Here is a 26,819-nt window from a genome sequence, read left to right on the forward strand (position 1 = left end):
GGTCCAGTAAGTTCATCTTCCCGAGGCAAGGGAGTTAACTGACTTTAAAAGTCCAGTTACCACCCTTGCCTAGCTAGGCTTTATTTTCTGGTCTAGATCGTAGTGCCCCCATTGGCTATTACGAGTTATGTCCCTTCTTTGTCCCTTCTATGACCCTCCCATTGAAAATCAGATTCCACCTCTCATATCACTTACATTTGATCAACCTGTGAGGCAACTATGCTTGTCAAAAGATTATAAACATGAAAAGATTTGGAAAATATCTGTTGATGCCGAGTTGGCAGTCCACGTGTTGCAAATCCTGCAATTGACCGAAATCTGCACTGCAGTTTACAAACGGGATATCAGTGAAAGGAAGACCAAAGACTTTGTGTCTCAACGACTAAAGTTCATTTCAAGGCCAGTTCATTGTGAGTTTATGGGATTTGCCAACCAGTTGATACATGATTTTGCCGAAATGAATGAAGACAAAATTGAATGAGATCTTTGATGAAAGTAAGGCTAAAAAAATAATAGTCTTGGTACTCAGGCACCGCCCACATCATCATAAAGTCCGCCACTTGTTTTGTTTTCATTGCCATTTCCAAAAAAATAACTTCGTCCCATTGTGAAATAAATTCAAAGCTTATTGTATGTGTGTCTTATGCACACAGTGGTAGTCACTATTTTATCAAAAGCCATTGCCTGAGAACCAATTATTTTATTCTTTTAAGCCTAAGCCATAATTCCAGATAGTTCAGCAGCGGTGGAGACTGGACTTTTATAGTCAGTTAACACCCTTGGCACAGGAAGTAAGTTCAGCTAATAACAGTGTGTGTGATCAGTCCACTGAAACTGATGCTTAGAGCCATGTTTGGGCTAGTAGACTCAACAGTTTTTGGCACACACTGCCACAAACCTTTTCCATCAGCCATGCTCACCTCATGTCAGATGTCTTCCGATCATTTTCTATCTTAGTGGATGTTAAACTGCTGTCATATGGTTTATTCAGATTTATGAAATCCTTTCTTTAATAGGCCCTAAATCTACAGTTGAGACCATAGTAAATTAATTATCAGGTTTCATACCAGCCTGCCTATTAGTATTAACATTTTTTACTCCCAATCTGTGCTGGTCATAAGAGGCGATCAAGTGGATGATCGGGTGGTAAGACTCGGTGACTGGGTTGATGGCCTGCTATCGTACACCGAATCAATCACTGGATTGTCTGGTCCAAACTTGGTTATTTACAGGCTGATATCATATAGCTGAAATACTGCTGAGTGCGCAATTAAACAACAATGAATCATATCTGCCAAGAATTAATGTAGTCAGGTTCTTTTGACATTTTAAAAACCTATAAAAGATGCCCCACATATTTGAAAGAAATAGATACAAATCTAATCATTTATTGTAGCCAAACTTCTCAAAATACTATTTCAACTCTGTTTGCCTTGTGTAACATTTATAGGTATTTGGGGAACCAGGTGCCACATTGCATGTTGAATCTATGAGTGAGTGAGTGAGTATGGTTTAACACGGCTTTTAGCGATATTCCAGCAATATCACGGCAGGGGACGCCAGAAATGGGCTTCACACATTGTACCCATGTGGGGAATCGAACCTGGGTCTTCGGCGTGATGAGGGAACGCTTTAACCACTAGACGACCTCACTGCCCCTGTTGAATCTATGACTGTGATACTCTCCTCCTTCAGCTGCACCAGTACCAGTATTACAGCACAGGGCTTCTCTCCAACTATGACAAGTACCCCGAACACTTCAAGGCTATTGCAGGGCCCAGGAAGAAGATCTCCAGGGAACAGAAGAAAATGGAAAAGAAGGTTAAAGGTAAGAATATTGATAATAAATGTTATATTTCTAAATATTCAAAATATAGCTCCTCCTTACAATCGTAACTTTTATTGATATTTTGTCTATTTCTCTGCCCAGCAACGATGACTGTTGTGTAGATTTTGATTGGTCAAGATTTTTCAATTTATATTTTTTATCTTTCAAGCCAAACTAAAGAAGCTTAAGAGGGAGAAAGATCAAGAAAATGGAGATTTGGAGGTGAGTTTGATATCAGTATCACACTCTACAAACAATGATTAAAATGGAATTTTGATGCGTTTTGTTAGAAATTTGAATATATTTATAGTCACTTCTAACTGCACTCATGCCTGCAACAGTCAGCCCCTATTGTTTCACCCCAGCAGCGTAAATCCCAGAAAAGGAAGGAAAATTCCTTACACAATATCTCCAATAATATCATTTAAGAAGCAAGTATGCATCAGGGTTTGAAATTAACAAAAAGTCTCCAAGTCTGAGACTTGATAATTCAGGAAGGACAAGTAAGATTTTCTTGTGGTCAGACACAACTGCCTTAGGAAAATGGCAACTCTTTGGCAAGTTTTGCAGACTAATAATTCCGATGTGTCTTAAAAGTAAACCAGTGATGAGAAACAACTGTCCATGAACTCACATCGGGCTTCTGGTTATTTGATCTGCTTGTTCATGCATATGGGTGAAATGATACAAGAATATGGTAAACTCCCTTTACAAAATGGTTTCTGACAGTTTAAAAAACAGGACATTTTGATATTTAAATCTAATTGGACAGTTTCAAGGATTTATTTGCAGGAAGGAAACAATCATTGCCACCAAGTAAAACTGTATCGTTTTGAGGGCCATGTGTATGTTGTGTAATGCAAGAGTAGGCAACACCAGGCTAAAACTTTGCCGATCATTAGTAATAAGTGCTTATATTTTCTGTTTCAGAGTCTTGGTGAGATCGACCCAGCTGTTCTTGAGATGCTGATGCATCAGTCGCGGATGGCCAAACGGTCCGGCAAGCAGAAGAAGCTCACACCAGAACAGGCTGACATCAAGAGAAAGAGAATATGGATAGCTATTGCAAAGAAAGAAATTCCAAAGGTATCCTAGCATCCTAATAGCCAATAGGCTCATGTTCGTGTTTTTGTCTGAGAAGGAAACTCTTATTTTGACATGTCCTAATTATACTGATATAATTATGTTTGAGGTTTCAAAATTTGATTTATCTTATGAGACATTGTGATATAATGCAAGAGAGTCCACTCCTAACTGCAAACTATGGAATGTTGTGTCTCCTTACACATCAACAATATTATTTGATGTCATTTCTTCTTTTTGCAGTCACTTTTAATAATATATTTTTATTTATTTTGATATTTGATCAAGTTATATGACCTTTGATCTTATCGTACCCTGTTATTATCCCCCGTCACGAAGTGGAAGGGGGATATTGGAATGAGTGCTGTCCGTCTGTCACGTTTTGTTTCCAGAACTTAAAAACCATGTGAGATATCTTAACCAAACTTGGCCCATAAATAGATCTAGTGCTCTAACTGGTGCCTTTTGATAGTTTGGGATTTAAAAAAAATAATTTTTTTGAGTTTCCATGGCGATGACTTTGACTTAGACTGAAAATTGCAGTAGTGCTCGTTCCCAGAGCAGTTCTTGAAAAGCATACAATATTTCATGCCTTGCACATAATTGGACATGTCATATTGGCGGGGGAAATGAGTATTTCATGCTTGTTCTAGTGTTCTAGTGCATTTCTATACCCCCGATCTAAAAGGGAGCAGGGTTTATAGTTTTCAAAGGAATTCAGTCCTTCCAAGGACTTTTTTGTGTGCTACCTATAACTTGGAAAGCATAAGAAATTGGCACTAGCCTTATAGTCCTTGCCAAACTGCCGAATAGTTTAGGTAACATAAGGACAAGTAGAAATTTGCCTTTATTAATGGCTTTTTATCCCCCGCTGGGCCAGAATGGCCGAAGGGGGATTATGTCGTGGCGTTTCGACTAATTTTGACAGAGTTGCTGCCCCTGTTTTACGGAGCTTCATTTGCCTAATTGTGAGAGAGGGTACTAAGCTTGTGAAATCAACTCCTACAGTTTCCAGAGAATATCCCTTACACTCTACACACAAGATGTCGACATGTTGATGATGCGCATATCGCAGTCCCGTTTCATTTTGACAAATTCTGACAGAGTTGCTGCCCCTGTTTTACGGAGCTTCATTGAAATCTACTCCTCCTCCAGTTTCCAGAGAATATCACAATATCTAACTATAACTATAACTATAGTTAGTTTCCTTGTATAAGGCTTTTGTAGGTGAGCTACATCCTTATGGCATTAGCATTCAGACTGGATTACTCCCAACAAAATGTTCTGCACAATTTGTTTCAAATGTAGTGCCATCTACTGTTGTTGTTTCATAAAATACAATGAAAATATAAACTCGTTAAAAAATTCATGCGGGGGATGTTGTGCTCACAGAGCGCTCTTGTTCTATATGTTATCATAATAAGGACTATTGGACTAAAACAGTTAGTTTCTATCTCTGAACAGCATAGATTCTTTTTGAATTGGGTTTACAGGTTCAATTCTTATAGGAGAAGCGCAGTACAAAGTTCAATTACAGCTATTTTTCATATATATTTTTTCACTCAGACTTTAAACATTTGTGCGACATATAACTTGAAAACTACTAAATGAAATCTTTTCAGATTTAGGTAACAGTTTCCATCCTAATAGAAGAGGTGCACTGGAAAGTTTGATTTTGATAAATGGAGATTCTGAGAAAATATGTATTTTTACATGTCTTGAACTAAGAACAATTTTTTTACTTCAACATTTGTGCAACCTTTAACTTGAGAACTACTACATGGATTCTTTTCAAACTCCAGGACCACTTTTTATACTTCAAGGAAAGGTGCGGTGCAAAGTTTGATTTTGTAAAGTAGATTTTCTCAGAAAATATTGGTGTTTTTTTTAAATTTTGAACTTATAAATATGTTGGAGTCAAGGTCGGTGGTATTGGTGAGCCCTGCTCACTTTTTGCCTTGTTTACCTCTGAAACAACATGACCTATGAAGCCTATTATGTGAAATTTATGTTCGTACATAGTTGTTTAGTCTTTGTATTATAGTTCAAATGGTATTACTTGTAAAATTATTATTATTTCAGGCTCAAAAGCAGAAAGCATCTGCAAGAAAAGAAATGCTTACGCTGTTGAAGAAGGTAATGAATGCTGTTTTATTTACAAATTTTCAAGTGGCTTGGTTTCAAGTTCCACTACAAGATTAAAAGATAATATCAAGATACCAGAGTCATTAACACAGTTGAAGCAACTCTGGTGCAATTCTTTAAGTGAAAGCAAGTGTTATTGAAGAATTTTCTCTCCAGGTGTCGACGCAGTGTATGAAGGAATGTCGCCGAGCAGCCATCCAGTCTCAGAAGGTGATGAAGGAGACGCCATCGCGGGCCCGGCGCATCACTCGGGAGATGTTGCTGTACTGGAAGAGGTTCGACAAAGTGGAGAAAGAGCATAGGCGGAAGGCTGAAAAGGAGGCTCTGGAACAGAGGAAGATGGATCTGGAACTAAGAGAGGTGGGTAACGAGGATAACATGGGGCATCCTAACACTTCTCTGGCAGCATTCCTGTTGCATTTCATTTTTTAATGAGGACCCCTAAGCTTGCAAGGATGGTGGTGGATATGGATGACTGTCTGTCTGTTAATGAGGACCTCTAGGGATTATGGAGCTGAGTAGGTCCCTTGTTACCCATGCTTGTCATTAGAGCCGAAAAGTGTGGAATCAGGGCCCCGTTTCACAAAGTGATCTCAACACTTGCATTGTCGTAAGCCTGTGGTTGTAGAGCTACAATTGCTTTTTCAAGTGGGTTAATTGTTGAAAGTTGTTAAAATATATAAAGTAATTAAGTTCACCCATGCAGTTACATCAACGATGCCTGGTATTTCAGTGCTTTAAAAAACCCAGGTGGTTAAGATGTTGAAAGTATGGGACATCATTACCCTTGTCCAGTGGAGCTGTCTGTTCCAGAGTATTTAACCATTTCATTTTAAAAGGGGACCCTTTTGATGCTCTGGATCAGAGAACACCATGCTTTTCAGTAGGGCAAAATATGTCAGCATCAAATGGTTACAATGGTCCACCTGACTGATTGTTTGTGTTATGGCTGTATGACTTACTGAATTTTAACATGATTGACTGTGAATTCCATACAATCTCTAGCTGTATGTAGAGGCAGTGGTGTTCCAGTGGTGGTCAAGTGGTCCTAGCATTCGTCACCACTCGCCTCTTTCTGTAACCTTCAAGAAGACTCACTCGTCCCCCTATCGATGAATGTTATGTGCGAAAATACGACAAACCAATCAGAATGCATATATGATTTCAAGTTCCTCGTCAAAGAATCCCTCAGAAATATATTTTGAATTTACGTATGTCTTGCATCTAAAAATATACCAAAGGCACAGTTTAATGTGTTCAATCATACTGTATAATTTTGAATGTCCAGATGTGCTTTAAATTGCATCTGAAATGTATATATATATATTATATGGGGAAATATATGCGAACCATAACGCAACAATTATTTCAGGTATGCCCGTTTGCGCTAAGACAGAACCTGGTTGCAAAAGAGTCGCTATTCGGCTTGTCACAGAATAACACGAGTTGGTCACGAATGGTGGTCCTAGGCACCACATTTTGCAGGGATGGCCGGGTAGCCTAGTGGTTAAAGCGTTTGCTCTTCACGCTGAAGACCCGGGTTCGATTCCAAATATGGGTACTTTGTGTGAAGCCCATTTCTGGTGTGCCCTGCCGTGATATGTCTGGAATGTTGCTAAAAGCGGAGTAAAACCATATTCACTCACTCACTCCCACATTTTGCAGGGCAGAGTTGTGTCCCTTAGCAAGGATTTATCTTGGATTCCATGTTTGTTTGTTTGTTTAACGCTGCACTCAGCAATATTCCAGCTATATGATGGCTGGTCTGGAAATAATCCAGTCTGGGCCCAGATAATGGAGTGATTGACATGAGCATTGATCCACGCAGTTTGGATACGATGACATCCATCAACCAAGTCAGCAAGCCTGACCACCCGATCCTGTTAGTCGCCTCTTACAACAAGCGACGTCGACTTTTATGGCAAGCATGCGTTGCTGAAGGCGGATTCTACCCTGGGTCTTCACGGGTCCTTGAATTCCATGACCTACATTACTTTCCATGTTAAACTGACACTCACTGATATAACTGAAACACTGTTTACAGCTATCAGCTGTAAGAAGACTGAGTTTACAGTCATCAATATCGTACAGCTAGAATCTATTACTGTGGCTCTTTACAGTTGATGGTTTACCACATTCCAAGCCATATTTATCTCATGATTGTTATAAAAGATTGCCAGTTGAAAGGGAAAGTTTAAGATCTTCAGGTAAAGACAATGGTATTTTATTTTATTTAGTCATTTAGAATTTCTGGCTATTCCCCCTGACTTTGTTCCTTTTTAAGCACATTGTCTAGGTCATCTGGAGCAGGATCTGATCTAAGTTTGTTTGCACTTTGGTTTTAGGCAAGACGTCAGCAGCGGAAGTTGAATTTCCTGATCACACAAACAGAATTGTATGCGCATTTTATGGCCCGGAAGTTGATTGGTGACTCTGAAGCAGCAAAGGAAAAGATTCTGAATCAGCTGGAAGATAGCGAGATGGTGATTAGACAGTGTGAATTATCAAGTTTGGATGACGACTATGGCAAGTACATCATTGGTCACAACCGTGTATCTAAGAATAATGCATTGCTTTAATGTTTCACTGAAATCGCCCATACAAAATATAAGTCTTGTCCTGAGTTACTACAGTCCATAAGGTTATGAAATGTTAATACATTGCACTACAGTTTCAGTATTTATAGAAGAGGCAGTGTGGCAGTTGATGCATTATGAATGAGACCAAATTAATGGTGTTTTTTAGAGGTTTGGATGTTTTATATATTCCAGTCAAGTCTGTACAGTATGTGATTTTCTATATGCATCACTTTTTATATAGCTATTATCCCAACAATTTTCCAGATAGTGAAGAAATGAAGAGGATAGCTCTATGTAATGCTGAGCAAGCATTCCAAGTTCATAAATCTAAGGTACATAAACAGAACACTTAATTAATTACCAGGTCCCACTTGCACAAAGCGATCTTAGCGCTAAGATGATAGCTAAGACTCCCATACTTTAACATAGGCTTACAATAGTCTTAGCTCTAAGATCGGACCGCCTCCGTGGTCTAGTGGTAGAGCGTACGCCCAGAGAGCGGAAGGTCCGGGGTTCGATCCCCGGCCGCGTCATACCAAAAGACGTTAAAAGATGGTACTTGTTGTTACCCTGTTTGGCGCTCAGCATTTAGGGGCTAAAACAAGGACTGGTCGGCTCGGAGTCCGTATACTGTGTCTGAGTGGGGTATTCATGTTAAACTGCGGCATGGTATCTCAGTGGGCTAGCACTATAAATCGGCATGAGTCCGGACTAGTACAAGCAGCCACACAAACACACACACGTACATGCATGTCGCTATATAAGTGCAATTATCTTGGACGCGACGTTAAACCCCATTTCACCTCACCTCACCTCTAAGATCGCTTTGTGCAAGTGGGCCCAGGAGCTCATCTGATGAAAGACCAGCAGAGCTTTTCACTGAATCAGTCAAACCAACATTACGGTTCCGAAATCACTGCAACATGTGAAGCCTATTGTTAGTAATTGATGTTATTTCTTGAATCTTGCTGAAGTAGTATATTCACTCATTCACTATGACAGGATGAATGTGTTAATGCAATATTGCAACAGTTTATGCTTTTCAAATATTGATGTCTCTGATACTTACACAATAATTAAAATAGTCCTGTGTAAAGATTGTCTTTATAATTAGTCAAGTACAAGAATTGGTCAAGTGTGTTTTAACATTCCCTGTTTTATATTCTACAGACCTCATCATTTGATGACAGGCTGAGCAAAACCAATGGCAATGAGTTGTGTAAGTCATTTTTGAATTTCATAATGTTTTGATTTTGTTCTTCTAAACAACTACTAAACATTAGCATAGTTTACTTTCACAGACTCACAGAACAGTTTAAAGAAAGTTATTCAATTTCTAATTTATGTTTGAAAAATTATGGTTTCCGATTTTTATGTATGCATACAAATGCATGTAAGGTCCAATTTGTGCATGTCTTTCAGTGGGTTCTAGTCTTGCCAACCCTGTCTTGGCCAGTGAAGAAGAGAGACCACAGCCCAGTATATTTCAGGGCACACTGAAAGGCTACCAGCTGAAGGTGTGTTGAAATGAAGCGATTAGTTGTTGAAAGTAAAGTTATTAAAATATATGAAGTAATTAAGTTCACCCATGCAGTTACATCAACAATGCCTGGTATGTCAGTGCTTTCAAAAACAAATATTTGTGTGAATTTGATGTTTGTGTATTTTGGTATTGTTAAATCTAAAAATTCTGTTGATATCACCATTGTCGCTGTATTTCCACAGGGTTTTACCTAGGGCTGTTAGGATTCACTCGCGTATTCGGTGAATCGAACCGTAACCGTTCATGAATTGAATTCGTTATTCATGGCCACTCGAATTGAATATTTATGAATATGCTATCATGTATATTTACATACCCTGTAACTAAAAATATCCATAACAACATATTATATGCATAGATTTCTTTCAATAACAACACTCTGATAATATTTAATATGATAGTATTGTTTTCACTGGTCATTGTCGCATTTGAGCAGATACTAGTACCTGGATAAGTGCAATGTATAATTTAGTAATAATTAACAAACCATGTCAAATAAATTATGATGTTATTGTTTCACTGAATATAATAAATACTACATAAACTGCTGACTTGTTATTGTAATTGGGAATTGATATTCGTATTCGTTACCCTATATTCGTGACATGAATCGTATTCGCCTCAGTGTATTCGTTGCAGCCCTAATAAAACGTGACCTAAAAAACTAGGGGTCAGTGGTATCACCAATAATTAGTTTCAAGGGTCCTCACTGGAGATATAAGGGTCCTGAAAAGAAATGAAATGGTAGAGTGTACGGTAAGCAGGGATAGAAATTAGCACTGAATCTGCTACCCTAGGCATTTTCCACTAATGATAGAATTTCAAACATTTGGAGGATTACATGTTTCTGTATGTTGTCACTATTCGGGCTTATAGACTTACTAGGTTCAATTTATATCCTTGGTAAGATTTGATAATTACTTTAATTACAAAACGTTCAAATTTCTTGTCAAGAATGTGGTACAGTGAATATTACTGTGCGTCCCTTGGGATGCGATATATTCTAGACCATTTTAGACATTTGCGTGTACTGGACACACATTTCCCCATCATGTAAAACTCTGTTACCATGGACATTCCAACCATCGCTGATTTCAGGGTATGAACTGGCTGGCTACCTTGTACAACCAGGGTATCAACGGGATCCTGGCTGATGAGATGGGACTGGGAAAGACAGTTCAGAGTATAGCATTCCTGGCACATTTGGCAGAGGTATGTCAACAGTTATATCTGATGTAATGAAGGGCTCCGTTCCACAAAGCGATTGTAGCAATACCACAAAATTTAACAGAACTTGAGTTATGCTCAAGAAACAAAATCATGAGAACTTTTTCTGATTTGAGAAATCTGAGTTGTTGCTTATTCATCTATTTTAACAAATGCTCTTATAGTACTTGGCCCCGTTTCACAGAGCGATCTTAGCTCTACGATTGTCATAGGTCTATGTTAAAGTATGGGAGTTACAATCACCTTAGCTCTAAGATTGCTTTGTGGAACAGGGCCCAGGCCTCTTTGTGCGCCAGTTAGACATCTATAGATAGACAGTGAAGTCTTTGGTTTCCTTGATAACAGGGCTGATGTTTCTCAGTTGGAGATCTGATGTTCCTTTTTAGGTCACACACAGAATCTCACTTGTGTATTTTGTTTTGTAGTTTCAGTCAATATGGGGGCCCTTCCTCATCATAGCTCCGGCATCTACACTACACAACTGGCAGCAGGAGTGTGCCAGATTTGTCTCCAAGTTCAAGGTAGGTATGATGAGATTCCTGCATCATTTCTCCATCACCTCTCAATTAAAGAAGTGTCATTTCAAACTGTTAGATCATCATTTTAGCAAATGTGACATATTTCGACTATATTTACCACTCTACACTTGTACTTTAAAGTGATTCTTGAACTTGCAGGTTGTCCCATATTGGGGCAATGCTCAGGACCGACGGATTCTACGCAAGTTCTGGGACCAGCGTAGCCTTCACACAGAAGATGCATCGTTCCATGTGGTGATCACCAGCTACCAGCTGGTCATTCAGGACGTCAAGTATTTCCAGAGAATCAAGTGGCAATATATGATCCTAGATGAAGCTCAGGCCTTGAAAAGTAGCTCAAGGTGAGGCTCAGGCACATGACAGTCATTATTCCAAACAATGTACGCCTCAGTTTTCCAAAAAGCCACTGAAATTTTATGACAAAGAAAGTAATCAGAAAATATCCTAATCGTAATATAGCCCCCTCAATGTAGCCTCATCGAGATACCTTTACGTTATCTCCCCTTGCTAAATAATAAGCTTCTTTTGTCTCATTATAACATGGAGTCTTTGATGAAATTGATAGTAGGTAATAACTGTACACATTTACTTACCTTTTAGTGGCAGACTTTAACAAATATCCAGTTACATTCTGAATATTTCTTCTTGTTTAGTGTTCGATGGAAGATTCTGCTTGGATTCAACTGTCGGAACAGGCTGCTGCTTACAGGGACCCCTATCCAGAACAGTATGGCAGAGGTAAACATGCAACTTACAGACATTTAATGACATTGAGAGGCACTAGAGGTCCCAGTGCCTCTATTCTCTTTGCCAAGATGCATCCCTTAAGCAGGATGCACTGACTGTGTGTTCAGTTCCCAGATTATCCCTGATTTATCTTTGGTTTGTCATCACAATACTCACATTATTGGGTTGCACTTGAGTGGTCAACAGCAGATAATCCATACCAAATTAGAAAGATTCTTCTAAAATAAGACAGACCTCAGACTCTTCCTTAATATACGAAATATTTGACACCTCAAGAGACTTTAATTAATTAATTTCTATTGCAGTTGTGGGCCTTGTTGCATTTCATCATGCCGACATTGTTTGACTCGCATGATGAGTTCAATGAATGGTTCTCCAAAGACATTGAGAGTCATGCAGAGAAACAGTCAGGAATTGATGCAGGTAGGTCACAGATGATAAGGGATATTAATATTCATGCGACCCGTGAAGATTCTGGGTAGAATGGGTCTTCAGCAACCCATGCTTGTCGTAAGAGGCGACTAACGGGATCAGGTGGTCAGGCTCACTGACTTGGTTGAAGCATGTCATCGATCCCAACTGTGGGAAGGGATGCTCATGATATCAATCACTGGATTGTCTGATCCAGACTTGATTATTTACAGACTGCCGTCGTATAGCTGGAATATTTCTGAGTGTGGCGTAAAGCAACAAACCAACCAAATAATATTAACGCATCAGTTTGGGTAGAAATTGCCTGTAAAATTATTTGTACATCATAGTCTCTACTGCCTCTACTGCCTCTACTGCCTCTACTGCCTCTACTGCCTCCAGTGTATAGTGCCCCATTTCCAGTATGGGCTTGGATATTGTACTTAAAGACATGGGTATTTCTAAAACATGGTACTAATTAACTAATAGATATATTTTCATCAGAAAAATTGGGTTAGCAGATAAACAGTTCTTTTAATGACTTATATATACTTGCTAGGACTGCTTTTTATCCTTAGACTTGTGTCGTTTAAGATTTAGAACGTTTCATGTACATTTTCATATATTTTGATAGCATATTTTTCCTACACATTTCGTTCATTTTCACATCAACAGTTTTCACCATTCTTTGGACTTGCATTTTGCACACACTTCAATGTTCATTGGTCCTTTATTGCAGATCAACTTGGAAGACTCCACATGATCCTCAAACCTTTTATGTTGAGGAGAGTCAAGAAAGATGTAGAGAATGAACTGTCAGACAAGGTAACATTGCATCCTTCTGTGTGGTTTGTAGCGTAGGAAGTACAACAGTGTATCATTCACACACTTGAGCCTACTAGCCCAAACTTTACATCATTTCCACCAGATTTTAATGTTAATTTGAGAACGTTTATTTGCTGAGCTTACTAGGGCGAAATAAAATTGACTCACTCAGGATTTCGTATATTGATATATGTAATTGAGAGTATTGGATATTAATGAGAAATTTACAATTCATGACCAATGGTTTTTCAGACATTAATCACTGAAAAAACTATTAGAACGGAAAGACACTTTGCTCGTGTCAGTTTGAATCTTTTCAAGCAAAGAGTGAGAACTTTAAAAGTGTATGTTTAAACACAAAACCCGTCCATCAACATAACAGGTACACACGTGACATGTTTGTTGCAGATTGAGGTGTTGGTGTACTGCCCTCTGACATCACGGCAGAAGTTCCTGTACCAGGCTGTGAAGAACAAGATTTCCATTGAGGACCTCATCAACAGTGCCACGTCCAACACCTCCCAGGCTCAGTCCACCACCAGCAGTCTCATGAACCTCGTCATGCAGTTCAGGAAGGTCTGTTGGCTATATGTTAAGCCTTGGTCTACAATAGATACCTGTGGAGATTCTGTGTTAGAATTTACCACCTATGCATGTCATAGGGGTCGACTTAATGTAATGATTGGTCAGACACAGTGACTTGGTTGATTGTGTGTCATAGTCAGTGATTTTGACACAAAAGGCTGCATACAGGTCAATGACTTGGACCTAAGAAATGTAATAAGTCAATGGCAAAAGTCAATAAGTCAAATAAACAAAGATGGCGGAAGCAGTAAAATTTTGAAGTTAAATCATTACTTTTAAAATATCGGGCATAGCTTTCTCGCACCCGGCTACCTGCCGGGTCTGGGAGCAATATTGCCATAAACTTTACCCCCTAACCCCCAGACACAAGGAGAACTGTCACAAGCGTGTAATGTCTGACCCTTTCCCCATGTTGAAGCATATTGAAAAAAACGTACCTTGTACTTACTTGACATGACATTAATACAACATATATCCCCGTGTTACAGGGCTGAAGAAACATTCATAGTTTTCTCGCTAATCACATGAACAACTGTAAAATATCTCATTCACTTATAAAGGACAACTTTATCTTAAAAACAAGCCATACTCTGAGTATTTACAATTTCTCTGTAACGCCACTGCCTTCGTCATAGTGCATGTATTCGTGATAGAAAACATATGATTATCAGATGTCCGAAAACCTGTGATCGGACGATAATTGTCTTGTGTCATGAATTATAAAGGCATAAATGATGCTGAAAGCTCTGATCGAAAACAGGACAATATGTATACTGTACATTCTCTCGATTGACACAAAACTTTATGAGAGCATTTCATTGGTCATTAAAATTGTTACTATATTGTTACTATAAGTGGTACAATAATTTGTATTATTGGATCCTTATTATGTGTTCCTAATATGTTAAATCTTCTAGCTACTGGAGTGAGTGAGTGAGTTGTGTTTAACGCCGCTGTTAACAGTATTCCAGTTATATCATGGCGTGTCAGCTAAATGTGGGAGGAAAGCCCAAAGTGATGCAGGTCTTAGAGGTTTACCACTTCGGTGAAACCCATGAGCATAGTTAAGGTGCTGACAAACCTAGAAACATAATCAGGGCGAACCGGGATTCGAACCCACCATCATAGGTTTCTGGCGTGCCAAAGAGAGGCAATTCTGCACAACAAGTTACGGCGCCTTAGACGACTGGGCCACCCGTGCCCTCTCTAGCTACTGAAAGATACTTGAGTTGGTTTTTGCGATGTTGTTTTGTTTGTCCTTTTATGTGTCAACTCACTTGCTAATCTTATCAGATGCATCTTTGGAAATGTTTGTCTTTGAAAAGAATAATTACAATTCTGTTGGTGACCAATTGATGTTCTTGTGCAGTAATGATGATGATTGTTCAGCCTTTAGGGATTGTTTCCTGATACTTAAATGTAGTTAGCAGATCCTATGTGATAATGTTGGAATATAGCTTTTCAGTGTTAAAATTGATATTCATTAGATTATATTACCTCACTCACTTTCAGGTTTTGCTTTCTTGTAGGTTTGCAATCATCCTGACCTATTTGAAAGGCGAGAACCTAAGTCCCCATTCTACATGGCTCTAGAGCCATATACGGTGCCAAAACTTATCTACCGTGAAGGTAAGGAAACGTGTACACTTATTACCTCCAATAAATTTCATTAAATACTCCATGGTAATAAAGAGTTAGGCATAACATTTGTCAAGGGGATGCTACATTGAGGGAGTTTTATCTCAGCAGTCACTAAAGGAACAGACCCGTGAAGATTCCGGGGTAGAATAGGTCTTCAGCAACCCATGCTTGCCGTAAAAGGTGACTATGCTTGTTGTAAAAGGCAACTTACAGGATCGGGTGGTCAGGCTCGCTGACTTGGTTGATGCATGTCATCGTATCCCAATTACGTGGATCGATGCTCATGATATTAATCACTGGATTGTCTGGTCCAGACTCGATTATTTACAGACCGCCGTCATATAGCTGTAATATTGCTGAGTGCGGCTTTAACAACAAACCAACCAACCAACCATCCAACTAAAGGAACAATGGCTTCCTTGACATTGGACACCTGATCATGTTAAATGATTCTCATATCTCAAACTTGCTTTTATACCCTTTGTTTCCGCTTTGAAAATTGGGGTGGTGGGGTAGCCAAGTGTCAATTCCCCATGTGGGTACAATGTGTGAGGCCCATTTCCCGGTGTCCCTTGCTGGAATATTGCTGGAATATTGCTAAAAGCGGCGTAAAACCATACTCACTCACTCTTTAAAAAATACTTCTCAGTGATGATAATCCCTGTTCCTTTGTTTACAGGTATTCTTGAAAGTGCTCAGCCAAGCAAGGCCAAAGTTTTGTATAACTTGATGTACATATTTTCATCTGAACACATCCATCATTCACTCTTCCCCCAGTCTCATTCCAGTAAGTCTACTTCCTTATTATGGTGCTAAATTAATGTTACATTCAATTTCAAATTAAAACTGTTGAAAGTGTTGATGCTTTAGTTTTCAACTGTCATTTGATATTGAAATTAAACAATTTTGCCAATTTAATCTGAAAAACAATGAAAACAATTGGCTGAGAAAAGAAAAACTCTTTTCGTGCTCAAGATGAAAAAATTATTTCAAAGGGAAGATGCAAATATGAGGGGGGATCAGAAAGTTTTGAGCCTGGCATATCTAGGTTGTTGTTGTTGTGCTTACGTGTCATATATATTAGTATTGACCTGTGTTAATTCAATCATCTGGCACAATTTGGCTCCCTTCAGGCCAGTGACTTACTGATAATTGACTTTGACCAAGGGGTGCCCTATTCCTTAGCATGGAAATGAGGCAGTCACAAAACCTTCCTTTGAGTGTCATTCACCAAAGAATATTGATGAACAGTTACATGCTGTTTATGTGGAAGCTTCCCCACCATATGCCACAACTAAGTGTTGTGTGAAGGAATTTCAACGTGGCGAGAGTTTGGAAGATGTCCCCTCGCTGGTTGACCCACCACCAGCACCAAAAAAAGAAAACATTTGATGTTGTGCACAACCTGGTACTCAACATTAGGCACATTACACTCCATGACCACAGGCTTCTTGCGTGGGTCAATAGAAACAGTCCTTTGTGAACACCGACATATGTCAATGGTTTGTTCCCGATGGGTTCCTAAAATGCTATCTTGACAAAATGAAGGCCACTTCTATTGCCCTGTTGACCAGATATAATGGCGACACAGAGGTTTCTTTCTACACCTGACCGCCTCCCTGGTCTAGTGGTAGAGTGTCCACTCGAAAAGCAGAAGGGTGTGGGTTGTTTGATTCCCAGCCGTGTCATACAAAAAGATGGTAAAAGATGGTACTTGTTGGTACCCTGCCTGGTACATGGCATTAAGGGGCTAAAACAAGGACATGTCAGCTTAGAGACAGTATACTGTTAAACTGTGGCATCATTTCTTATTAGGCTAGCACGAGAAAAATCAGCATTAGTCCGGAGAGAGAGTGAGAGAGAGCAAGTTTTTTCAACTGCAAGGGGACCATGTTGAAAAATAGTTAAGTTCACAACCATATTTCAGGGCTATGTATACGGGGCTCGAGACTCTTTGATACCCTTTCCTGTGACATGTTCTGTGGCTGGTGACATGTTTTGTTTTGTACATTGCAGGTTCGCATGTACATAGTTGTTTCTCATTTCTCCGCTTCATCAACACATCCCCAGCAGAGCTGACAGCTTACATGGGAGGGCTGTTGGTCAGGTAGGCAGCATTGACAAGCCTTAGAGAAGAAAACTTGCAGTGTGTAACAAAAATCTGTCAAATGTACACCCGTTCACAAGAAATAGACTAACTTTTCGAATTTGATGCCTTTCCACAATAATCAAATTCTATGTATCACGCGATTTCTAAAATAAAACAGCATAGGCCCCCATCAGTGGGGGATTCGATTCATTGTGGAAGACCTGTTGAAGTATCATAGGGTCATGAATATATTTTATTTGTTTAAGAATAACTGATTATTTCAGTAGATACAAATATGTGACAATTTTACCCCCGTTAAGTATTGATGGAAAATAATTAATATGCCTGAATCAGGTTTGGTAAAGAAATGGTATAACTTATTATTGTTAGACTGTAGTAATGGTAAAACTAACTGGGCATCAAAAGTAAAACACATCCTATTCTCTACTGGTTTTGGTTTCATATGGGAACAACAATTTATAAGTAATAACTCCAGCTTTCTGTCTGAATTTATACTCCGTCTAAAATTATCTTATGAACAAAACTGGCAATCAGCTCTTTCATCAAGCTCAAAATCAACTCTTTACAGTTTATTCAAAACAAATTTCGGCTTAGAAACATATTTAAAAGAATTAGCAATTTTTAAATATAGACGTGCCCTTGCGCAATTGAGATGCTGTTCCCACCAGCTCCGAATTGAGACTGGGAGGTATAAAAAAGAGTTAAAATCTGAAAGGTTGTGTCTAGCTTGCAATCAAAATATATACCCAAAAGGTTTTACCTGTACCCCTCCATACATACGTTTAATATTTTAATGGCATCAATTAATGTATTAATCATTCAAAATCTATCCGTAGTCATTTACAAAGCAATGAAACTACGTCTTGTGTAAATCACGGAAAATTTACCTTTGTATTATAATGTTTCTCTCTCACTGTATACTCTGTCATGTATAATGGGCCTGTGGCCTACAATACATAATGAATAAAGACTATATATACACCCCCTTCATACAACCACACACACCACACCACGCCACGCAACGCACCGCACCACCCACACCACACACACACACACACACACACACACACACACACACACACACACACACACACACACACACACACACACACACCACACACACACACACACAACACACACACACACACACACACACACACACACAACACAACACAACACATATTGAATGATAAATAAATATTTATAGTATCAAAATATTTTGTAATTGTGATAATTTCTGTATCCTCTCTAGAATAAAAAAAGTACATTATTATATTTTGTGACATGTTACATGCAGGTGGTTAGCTGTTTTCCTATGGTTGAAAGAGGCTTATAGGATACACCACTATGACAACTGGAGCCACGAGAATGGCAGGTGAGTTTGCGGACTAATGCTGTGATATATACTGATATAAATAAAGCCCTCTTCTGTGCTGTATTAAGTCTAAACATTCAGAGTCATCTGTCACAATTTATATTGCATAAAGGAGCGTTGTCATCTCAGCAGCCTATGCTCGTCATTAGAGGCGACCAAATGGATCGGGTGTTCAGGCTTAGATGACTTGGTTGATATCCAAACATTGTGTATTATTGGTCACACTATGGATCAGTGGATTGTCTGGTCCAGACACAATTATTTACAGGCTGCAATCATGTACATGTACCTGGAATATTGCTGAGTGCAGGGTATAAGAAAAAAAAGGGGGGGGTTTCATGAATGACGGGTTGGTTACAGTGTCAAATGAAAGTTCTCTTGAAGTCCCTGATCGATTATTTTCCAGTGAATATTAGCCAATTTTAAGATTTCAAGGTTTGATGCTACAACAGTGTTTCCAAGTTGGTATATTTGTGTTGCAGTATTTCTTCACATGGGTATTGTGTGTGAAGCCCCTCCTTGGAGTCACACCATGACTGGCTGTATAAATATGGCTCAAAGCAGTATATAACCATACACATTCACCCTGTGACCCTTGTAACCGGCATACTTGCCTGGTTTGTTTTGAAAATTTGACTGCGTATGATTTTCAGCTCACTTGTGCCTTGGGAACCACAGGGACTCTTCTCTGTGCTTGTAGCAGTGTAAACAACTTGTGTCTTGTATTCCAGCGAGCAGCTCTCAAACCAGCTTCTGCTCCTGCAGCCCTGTGGAGTTACCTCATTCACCAACATGGATGCAAGTCCCCACCTCCGCCGACTCGTGTTCACCGCCACCACCTCTAGGATCACATCTCATGAAACACATGTCCTTCACTACATCAGCGAGACAGCTAGTCACCGGCAGATCCGACTGCGGCACCTGCGACTAGCTGCTGCCCTGAAGAGGCACCAGCTCAGTCCACCTCATTCTCCTACCAAGGTCATTATCTCAAACTGTTTAAGGGGGCGGTCGGGTAGCCTAGTGGTTAAAGCATTAGCTCGTCACGCCAAAGACCCGGGTTCGATTCCCGACATGGGTACAATGTGTGAAGCCCATTTCTGGTGTCCCCCGCCGTGATATTGCTGGAATATCACTAAAAGCGACGTAAAACCATACTCACTCACTCACTCACACTGTTTAAGATTAGGATGAAAGTCAAGAGGTCCTTCTCACAGCCCCAGTGTTATGAATTCAACATATAGGGGTCCCTAGATAAAAGCACTTCAGCATAACATTTTGAACCATATTATCAATGTGAAGTTCAAGATAAGTGACTGATCGGTAAAAATCAGTGCAAAGCACACATTTAATAATCATCAGGCACTCTACAGCATATTTGCCATAATGCAGATACAATTGTCGATGTAAGGTTAACTCATGTCACATTAATGATGTCACAGTGCAACATTGTTGATGACAGGTTCTGAGTTCAAGTCTTTGAATGGCATTTAGAAGTTATACATGGAAGGAAGAGAATTTATGGATGTCAACTTCTTAAACATGAGGAACATCTGATAAAGGAGTAAGGACATACTCCAAAACGTTGTGTTCCTCATAATAAAGAGGACCGTCTCCGTGGTATAGTGGTAGAGCGGAAGGTCCGGAGTATGATCCCCGGCCGCGTCATACTGTTAAGACGTTAAAAGATGGTACTTGTTGTTACCCTGTCTGGCGCTCGGCATTAAGGGGCTAAAACAAGTACTGGTCGGCTCGGAGTCAGCATACTGTGTCTGAGTGGGGTATTCATGTTAAACTGCGGCATGGTATCTCAGTGAGCTAGCACTATAAATCGGCATCAGTCCGGTCTAGACAAGCAGCCACACACACACACACGTGCATGCACGTCGCTATATAAGTGCAATAATCTTTGACGCAACGTTAAACCCCATTTCACCTCACCACCTCATAATAAAGAAGTTGACATCTAATGCTCTTCTTTAGGTTCTAAGTTGTTTATCATTAAACAGAAATAATGTGTTTGCAGGCTGCTTTTCCAGATGCACTAGAACAATGTATAGTTGTTGAGTTATGTATTGTCATAGATAGAGTGCAGAAAATGCATCATGAAATATATGTGTATGGTGACCTTGGTTCTTATTTGTTTCTTTAGTCCCCGAAACGGAATCCAGTTTTTGATGAAATCTCTCTACCTATCCATCCGCATAGACTGAGGCCAGATAGAGTGTTTAGATGTCAGCCCACTTCAATTCCAGCCTTTCTCTACAACTGTATACCAAAGGTAGGACAACAGTACTTGCTTGTAACTTACGTTTCTTACATCACATGTGAGTTACCCATAAAGACACGGGTTAGAATTGATCTTCAACAACCCATGCTTGTGGTTAAAGGTGACTAGTGGGATCGGGTGGTCAGGTTCGCTGACTTGGTTGATGCATGTCATTGTATCCCAGTTGTGAAGATCGATGCTCATGATGCTCATGATGCTCGATCCCAGGCTTGATAATTTACAGCCTACCGTCATATAGCTGGAATATTGATGAGTACAGCAGACAGGTCCAGGTTCAGTGCCTGTGGATACAACTTACAGGTGATATTCATTTATCGTGTCAGTTGCAACTATTTCATCAATGTCTGATGTTTTGTTTATTACTGAGGTGACAAACAAATGTTTGAATTGTTTATTTCAACAAAAGTTTCACATTTGCCCTTCATTTCAAGATTTGTTTATGTAAAAGATAAATGATAAAGATTATATAAGCATGTAATTACAAAGTGTGTGTGTTATACTTTTTGCCACAGTTGTGATTGGCTGATGTGGATTCAAAATTTAATGTTATTTTTGATAACTGCAGAAAAGACTTGCAACTGAGAACAGCTTTTTAAAAACGGATTCACTATGACTTTGCATCAGTGCACTAATTCGCAAAATTTGAAAGTGTCTAAATATAGTATTGGTTCAACTTTGATAAAATTATGGGACAAGAATGCAACCTTATTTTGTCTGGTGCAACTAGGTTTTCATGGTACAAGTTAAATGAAGTTCCTTAATTCTAGCCCTGTGTAGCACCATACAGTACATGTTTTCCTAGCAGTCATTTCCTCCAAACAACCTTCTGTTTCATCGCTGGTCAACCTTGATCAACATTATCATTGGTTTATCAAAGGATAGCAGTCACAACTGTTAGCGTAAGATATAAAAATATATACAATTCAAAATCCTTAAATACGAGAAATTGAAGACATACATTGAACACGATGTGGATTATTTTCAGGTGCGGTGTGGATCTATTGAGTGGTACACTGTGGATCGAAGTGCAGCTTGGCAGAAGATGAGGCAGGACCTTTGTGGGAGTCTTGATGCTAAGAGGGCACTGCTATACGGCACACCAGAAAAATACATGGATGTGCGATGGCCAGCCCTGACTTTCTTCCCACGTCCGCTTGGGGGCTTGGCAGCTGTACAACCTCGCCATGGATATTCAGCTGTGTTCATACCAGGTAGGACCATTGTCTTGTGACATCTCATCATGCCATTTTACAGGTAATGGAACACTGGTAACTATTTGCTGACGAAGATGATTTTTCTCCAGTTCTGTATACATTAACTGTTCCATCGCCTACTGACAGCTCCTACTGTTATGTCTCCATGAAGAAACCAGGGTAATGGTTCTCGTTGACCCAAGTGGGGGGCACGGGTGGCCAGGGTTTCTAAGGTGCCGTGATTCGCTGTGCAGAGTTGCATCCCTTGGGCACGCAAGAAACCTATTATTGTGGGTTCGAATCCCTGTTTGCCCCGATTATGTTTCTATGTTTGTCAGCACCATACTCGTGCTCGTTGGTTTCACCGAAGTGATAAACGTCTGAGACCTGCATCACATTGGGCTTTCCTCCCACATTAAGCTGACATGCTGGATATACAGTGATTCCTCGACTTAATGCTCCTCGATGTACAGCTACTCCGGATGCACCGCAGGGTAAACCATGGCTCCCAAAAATTCATGAAGAATTTCCCCTTAAAAGCGAGTAAATGCCAATAAAGTGACAAATAAACTGATGAGATTTAATTCCCAGTCGTGTGTGTATTTGTAAAACAATTACGTTCATTGTATCCGGCTGCATGAGATCAAACCATTCTGCCTTTTGTTCCCTTTGTGAAAGACATATTGTACCCAGATCTGGCATTATACTCACATAAAATCAAATCACGGCAACAAGAAACTTCAGCTGCATTGTTTTATTTAATACTCATCTCACGTGATATGTCTTCGAACTTCAAACCAACCGCATGTAATGCAATAACAACAATAGAAACAATGGCTTCCGGTATTTAATCCGGACTTGAGTAACTGTTAGACCTAAAAAAAACATTGCAACTTCATTGTTTACATAGCGTAATTATGAAGGGTATGAAATATATCTGTTTGTTAGTCTTTACCATTTCATAGAACAAAATATATCCCTCATCCACTCAAATCTATATTTGTGTATGTCTGATATTTATGAATTGCTCAAACAACCGTGTAGTTACACACGTAATGTACATTAACATAAGGTGCATATAGTGCGCCGGCTGTGTCCGGGTTTTTCATAATGTTGAAACGTCATCATATATTAACCAATGACAGCCTTGGTCTCACATTAGTTTGGTTACAAGGCTTGTTCGGCTTTGTAATACACTTTCATCGATCGATAATGAGTAGGTTGGCGATCAGACCACGTTTCTTCCTAGAAACTAGAATATAACAACAGTTTGTTTCCTTACATAGAATCTACATACCGTATTTTCTTGAGTATAGTGCGCACCCATGTATAATGCGCACCCCCCTCTAGCGGATTCAATATTTTGGAAAAAAAGAAATTTGAATATAATGCGCAGAAAAGATTTACACCGTACCCCTTCAGCGAAGTCCGGCAAACAAACGGGTGATGAGAAACTTTGTCAGTACAAATTCAAAATTTGAGATAAAAAATCACCAGACATGTTGATTTACCGTTTAAATTGTATTTTTTGTTCAGCTAGGCATTGTTTTATATCCAGGGATTAAGTTTACCTTGTGTATTTTCTTGTAAACTAAGCCGGACACAGCAATCAGCTGTACACACGTTTTCTTGGAATCTACCGGTGATTCGGTCAAGACACACCCAATGATATAACTTTACAGGATTATAATGCAAGGATCGGCAAAAGTTGTATCTGAAACTATTTTTTAATCAGGAATAATATATTCCAATATCTTGTTAATTTAGATGCAGCTTTTACTAAACATATTTAAAATAATAATAACCCTAAGCGAAGCAGCTGATCGCTATTGCCGGGTATTATTTTTTACATGGAACCAGTCTGACCAGTCACCGTCAAGGCCTCCGTGCACGTGATCGCGTGATCGCGAGAATTACGTGTTGACATAGAATTGTCCAACAAAAACAAATATGACTTTTAACGATTCAATGTATGGCATTTATGATATATGTATCCATTCTCTGTCAACTAAAGTTTGTTTCAAGGCGTCAATAGCGGTAATCTGACCGTGGTTGCGGTTAACATCGGTGAGTTGTGCTATCTTCCGATCGCTTCACACACGATTTCGCGGGAAATTAATTAAAACAATATTAAAAGTAATTTTGAACAAAATTAATGAAATAAGTTACTAGCATCAGTCCAGATATACAAATAACCCTTTTTATAGCCAGACAGTGTAATTACATGAATAATTTGCGAACTTCAGTATGGATTTGTTGACATGGTATTTCCGGTGTTACGTGCTCACGGTAATGTCTTTCCATGGGGGGAAAAAACATCAAAACTCATTAATTTGTGTATAATGCGCACCCCCTTCTTCACAGCTGTGTTTTTTGGAGAGAAAAAGTGCGCACTATGCTCAAGAAAATACGGTATATAACATCCAGTCGTAAAATAATACACTGTATTTTGATTTATTTACACTAAAAAGTATTAATATTTTTTTACGCATGCATTTTGAATCATCGTCCACGATCAGTGTTACATAGATCTACATGTCCCGTGCCACTGTGAAATAATTGCGCCACTGTTCTATTCACTGCCATCATTACGTAATGTAAACATCAGCAATGAATATCTGTACAATGCTCTTTCCTACAACGTGGGGTCGGGATCCTGATGACAGCGGTATATCGAGGAATCACTGTAACTGTAATACTGTTAAAAGCGGCGTTCAACCCAACTCACTCTCTCACTCACTCATTGACCCAAGCATTTTGTAAGAACCAACTATTGAAGATTGGAAATGAGAGTGTCTGACCGAACTGATTGTGTGTCATTGTGGCCTGAAGTCTTACATTATTGCACATACTGGTGTCCACTGGTTTACCTAGGCCAGAATTGATTATTTACAAGCAAATATTATATAGCTGGAATATTACTGACTGGAGTAAAACAGCACTCACTCACTCATGTTACTTAAGCACAGCAACTCACTCACACACTCGGGGGCAGTCGTTAAAGCACTCGCTCGTCATGCCGAAGACCCAGGTTCGATTCCCGACATGGGTACAATGTGTGAAGCCCATTTCTGTGATATTGCTGGAATATTGCTAAAAGCAGTGTAAAACCATACTCACTCACTCACTCTCTCTCTCTCTCTCTCTCTCTCTCTCTCTCTCTCTCTCTCTCTCTCTCTCTCTCTCTCTCTCTCTCTCTCTCTCTCTCTCTCTCTCTCTCTCTCTCTCTCTCTCTCTCTCTCTCTCTCTCTCTCTCTCTCTCTCTCTCTCTCTTGGGCACTGATGTTACTTGAGCAAACTTGAAGAATGATGCTCTCATCTGTTATCTACATCTTTACTACTGAAGTACTGCTTTAACCAGGACACACCGTATCAATGATATTGTTCTGACATGATTGGATGCCATTGAAGGTCAAGCTCACTTAGTATGGGTATGGCATCAACTAGTTTGTGTTCGCGATATTATTTGGGTATATGTATTCTTAATTGGAATTTGCTGAAACTTAATATACGTGAACTCAAATGTGGGATCTGGTAAGGTAAAGGTCATTAGAGGTTCCATTATGAAATGTGTCTTAATTTTGAGAACATTTTGGCTTATTTCATGAATAGTGAAGCATTTTCCATACACTTAATATACCATTTTTGAGTAAGTTATAAATAAGATAAATTTTATAGCTGCCAGACATTGTCTGATATTCATATGGTATCACTTTTGACTTGTAAACAAAATGGGACCCAATCAGCATGCATCCATTCTTTCCGATAACCATAGGTATTTCATGAAAGTGAAATAATAAGCAGATTCTTGTCCTAAAAGTTGCAATCAGTCAGACAGATACACATGGTTAAATGTCGACATTTGTAACTTTTCTTTCTGTTTGGTAATTTTTGTTACCGCAGGATTTGTCATCATGCTTATACATGTATGTAATATACCAATGCCTCACCTCGCTTCTTGTAATCTTGTGTAGTCTTGCATAAGAAAATGTGTAGAACAAGAAAAAGATTAGCTTAGCCTTATGAATATTTTCTAAGGAATTTGCTTCCTTGTGTCCAGTCACTAGGGTAGGCTAGTGGATAAAGCAGTTTGCGTACCCAAGGTCCACCATACTTTGTGTCTCGCACCATGATATTGCTCAAATATTGCTTTAAGCAGCTTTGATCCATATTCACTCTAGCTGAGCTGTTGAACATGTTTAAGACGCCATAAACATTCTGTATGTGTTTTCTGACATCATGTAAACAAATCTGACAGCATAAACAGCCTTTAGGAACAAACATTTCAGATCTCTTTTTTGACATGTGTAATTCAGTATGGATTTGTTGATATACTATTTCCAATGTGAATGACATGATGATGTGTTTTTGTGAGGAAAATATTAAAATTTTTGGGAGTCATTGATTATCCAGGGGTTTATCCAAATCTTCAATATCGCAAAGGCATGGCTGTACCTTTGTTTACTTAAGGGCTTTCATAATGTGGTATAGAAGAACCAGATGCTAATGAAGGATGATATTTTTCGGGGTCTTTTTTAATGATTATTAACATTTGCATTTGATATTGCTGATTTGTCTTTTTTTATCTCTTGAAATTATTTGTTTACTGGAGAAGGAACAGGAATTGCTTGAAAGAGTTACCTCCCTTTGACTGATCAGCACACATTTCACTCACTACATCAGCATCAGATTTCAATC

General features: G+C 39.2%; 1 protein-coding gene across 1 annotated transcript in view; it reads left to right on the forward strand.

Moving 5' to 3' along the window:
• Positions 1 to 26,819, forward strand: part of LOC124137067 (chromatin-remodeling ATPase INO80-like) — a 69,083-nt gene that overhangs the window by 10,722 nt on the left and 31,542 nt on the right. The window contains exons 6-28 of the mRNA XM_046503204.2: positions 1,696 to 1,828; positions 1,998 to 2,050; positions 2,759 to 2,914; positions 4,994 to 5,047; positions 5,213 to 5,416; positions 7,402 to 7,582; positions 7,900 to 7,967; positions 8,806 to 8,854; positions 9,058 to 9,152; positions 10,277 to 10,390; positions 10,831 to 10,926; positions 11,083 to 11,285; positions 11,598 to 11,682; positions 11,997 to 12,114; positions 12,842 to 12,927; positions 13,336 to 13,503; positions 15,042 to 15,141; positions 15,833 to 15,940; positions 17,170 to 17,260; positions 18,561 to 18,638; positions 19,370 to 19,619; positions 20,791 to 20,919; positions 21,914 to 22,139. Of these exons, the coding sequence (XP_046359160.1) occupies positions 1,696 to 1,828; positions 1,998 to 2,050; positions 2,759 to 2,914; positions 4,994 to 5,047; positions 5,213 to 5,416; positions 7,402 to 7,582; positions 7,900 to 7,967; positions 8,806 to 8,854; positions 9,058 to 9,152; positions 10,277 to 10,390; positions 10,831 to 10,926; positions 11,083 to 11,285; positions 11,598 to 11,682; positions 11,997 to 12,114; positions 12,842 to 12,927; positions 13,336 to 13,503; positions 15,042 to 15,141; positions 15,833 to 15,940; positions 17,170 to 17,260; positions 18,561 to 18,638; positions 19,370 to 19,619; positions 20,791 to 20,919; positions 21,914 to 22,139 (2,845 nt within the window). The remainder of the gene's footprint in view (positions 1 to 1,695; positions 1,829 to 1,997; positions 2,051 to 2,758; positions 2,915 to 4,993; positions 5,048 to 5,212; positions 5,417 to 7,401; positions 7,583 to 7,899; positions 7,968 to 8,805; positions 8,855 to 9,057; positions 9,153 to 10,276; positions 10,391 to 10,830; positions 10,927 to 11,082; positions 11,286 to 11,597; positions 11,683 to 11,996; positions 12,115 to 12,841; positions 12,928 to 13,335; positions 13,504 to 15,041; positions 15,142 to 15,832; positions 15,941 to 17,169; positions 17,261 to 18,560; positions 18,639 to 19,369; positions 19,620 to 20,790; positions 20,920 to 21,913; positions 22,140 to 26,819) is intronic.

The sequence above is a fragment of the Haliotis rufescens genome, unplaced genomic scaffold, assembly GCF_023055435.1.
Source record: "Haliotis rufescens isolate VD_foot unplaced genomic scaffold, xgHalRufe1.0.p SCAF_3, whole genome shotgun sequence".
In the NCBI taxonomy this organism is placed as follows: domain Eukaryota; kingdom Metazoa; phylum Mollusca; class Gastropoda; order Lepetellida; family Haliotidae; genus Haliotis; species Haliotis rufescens.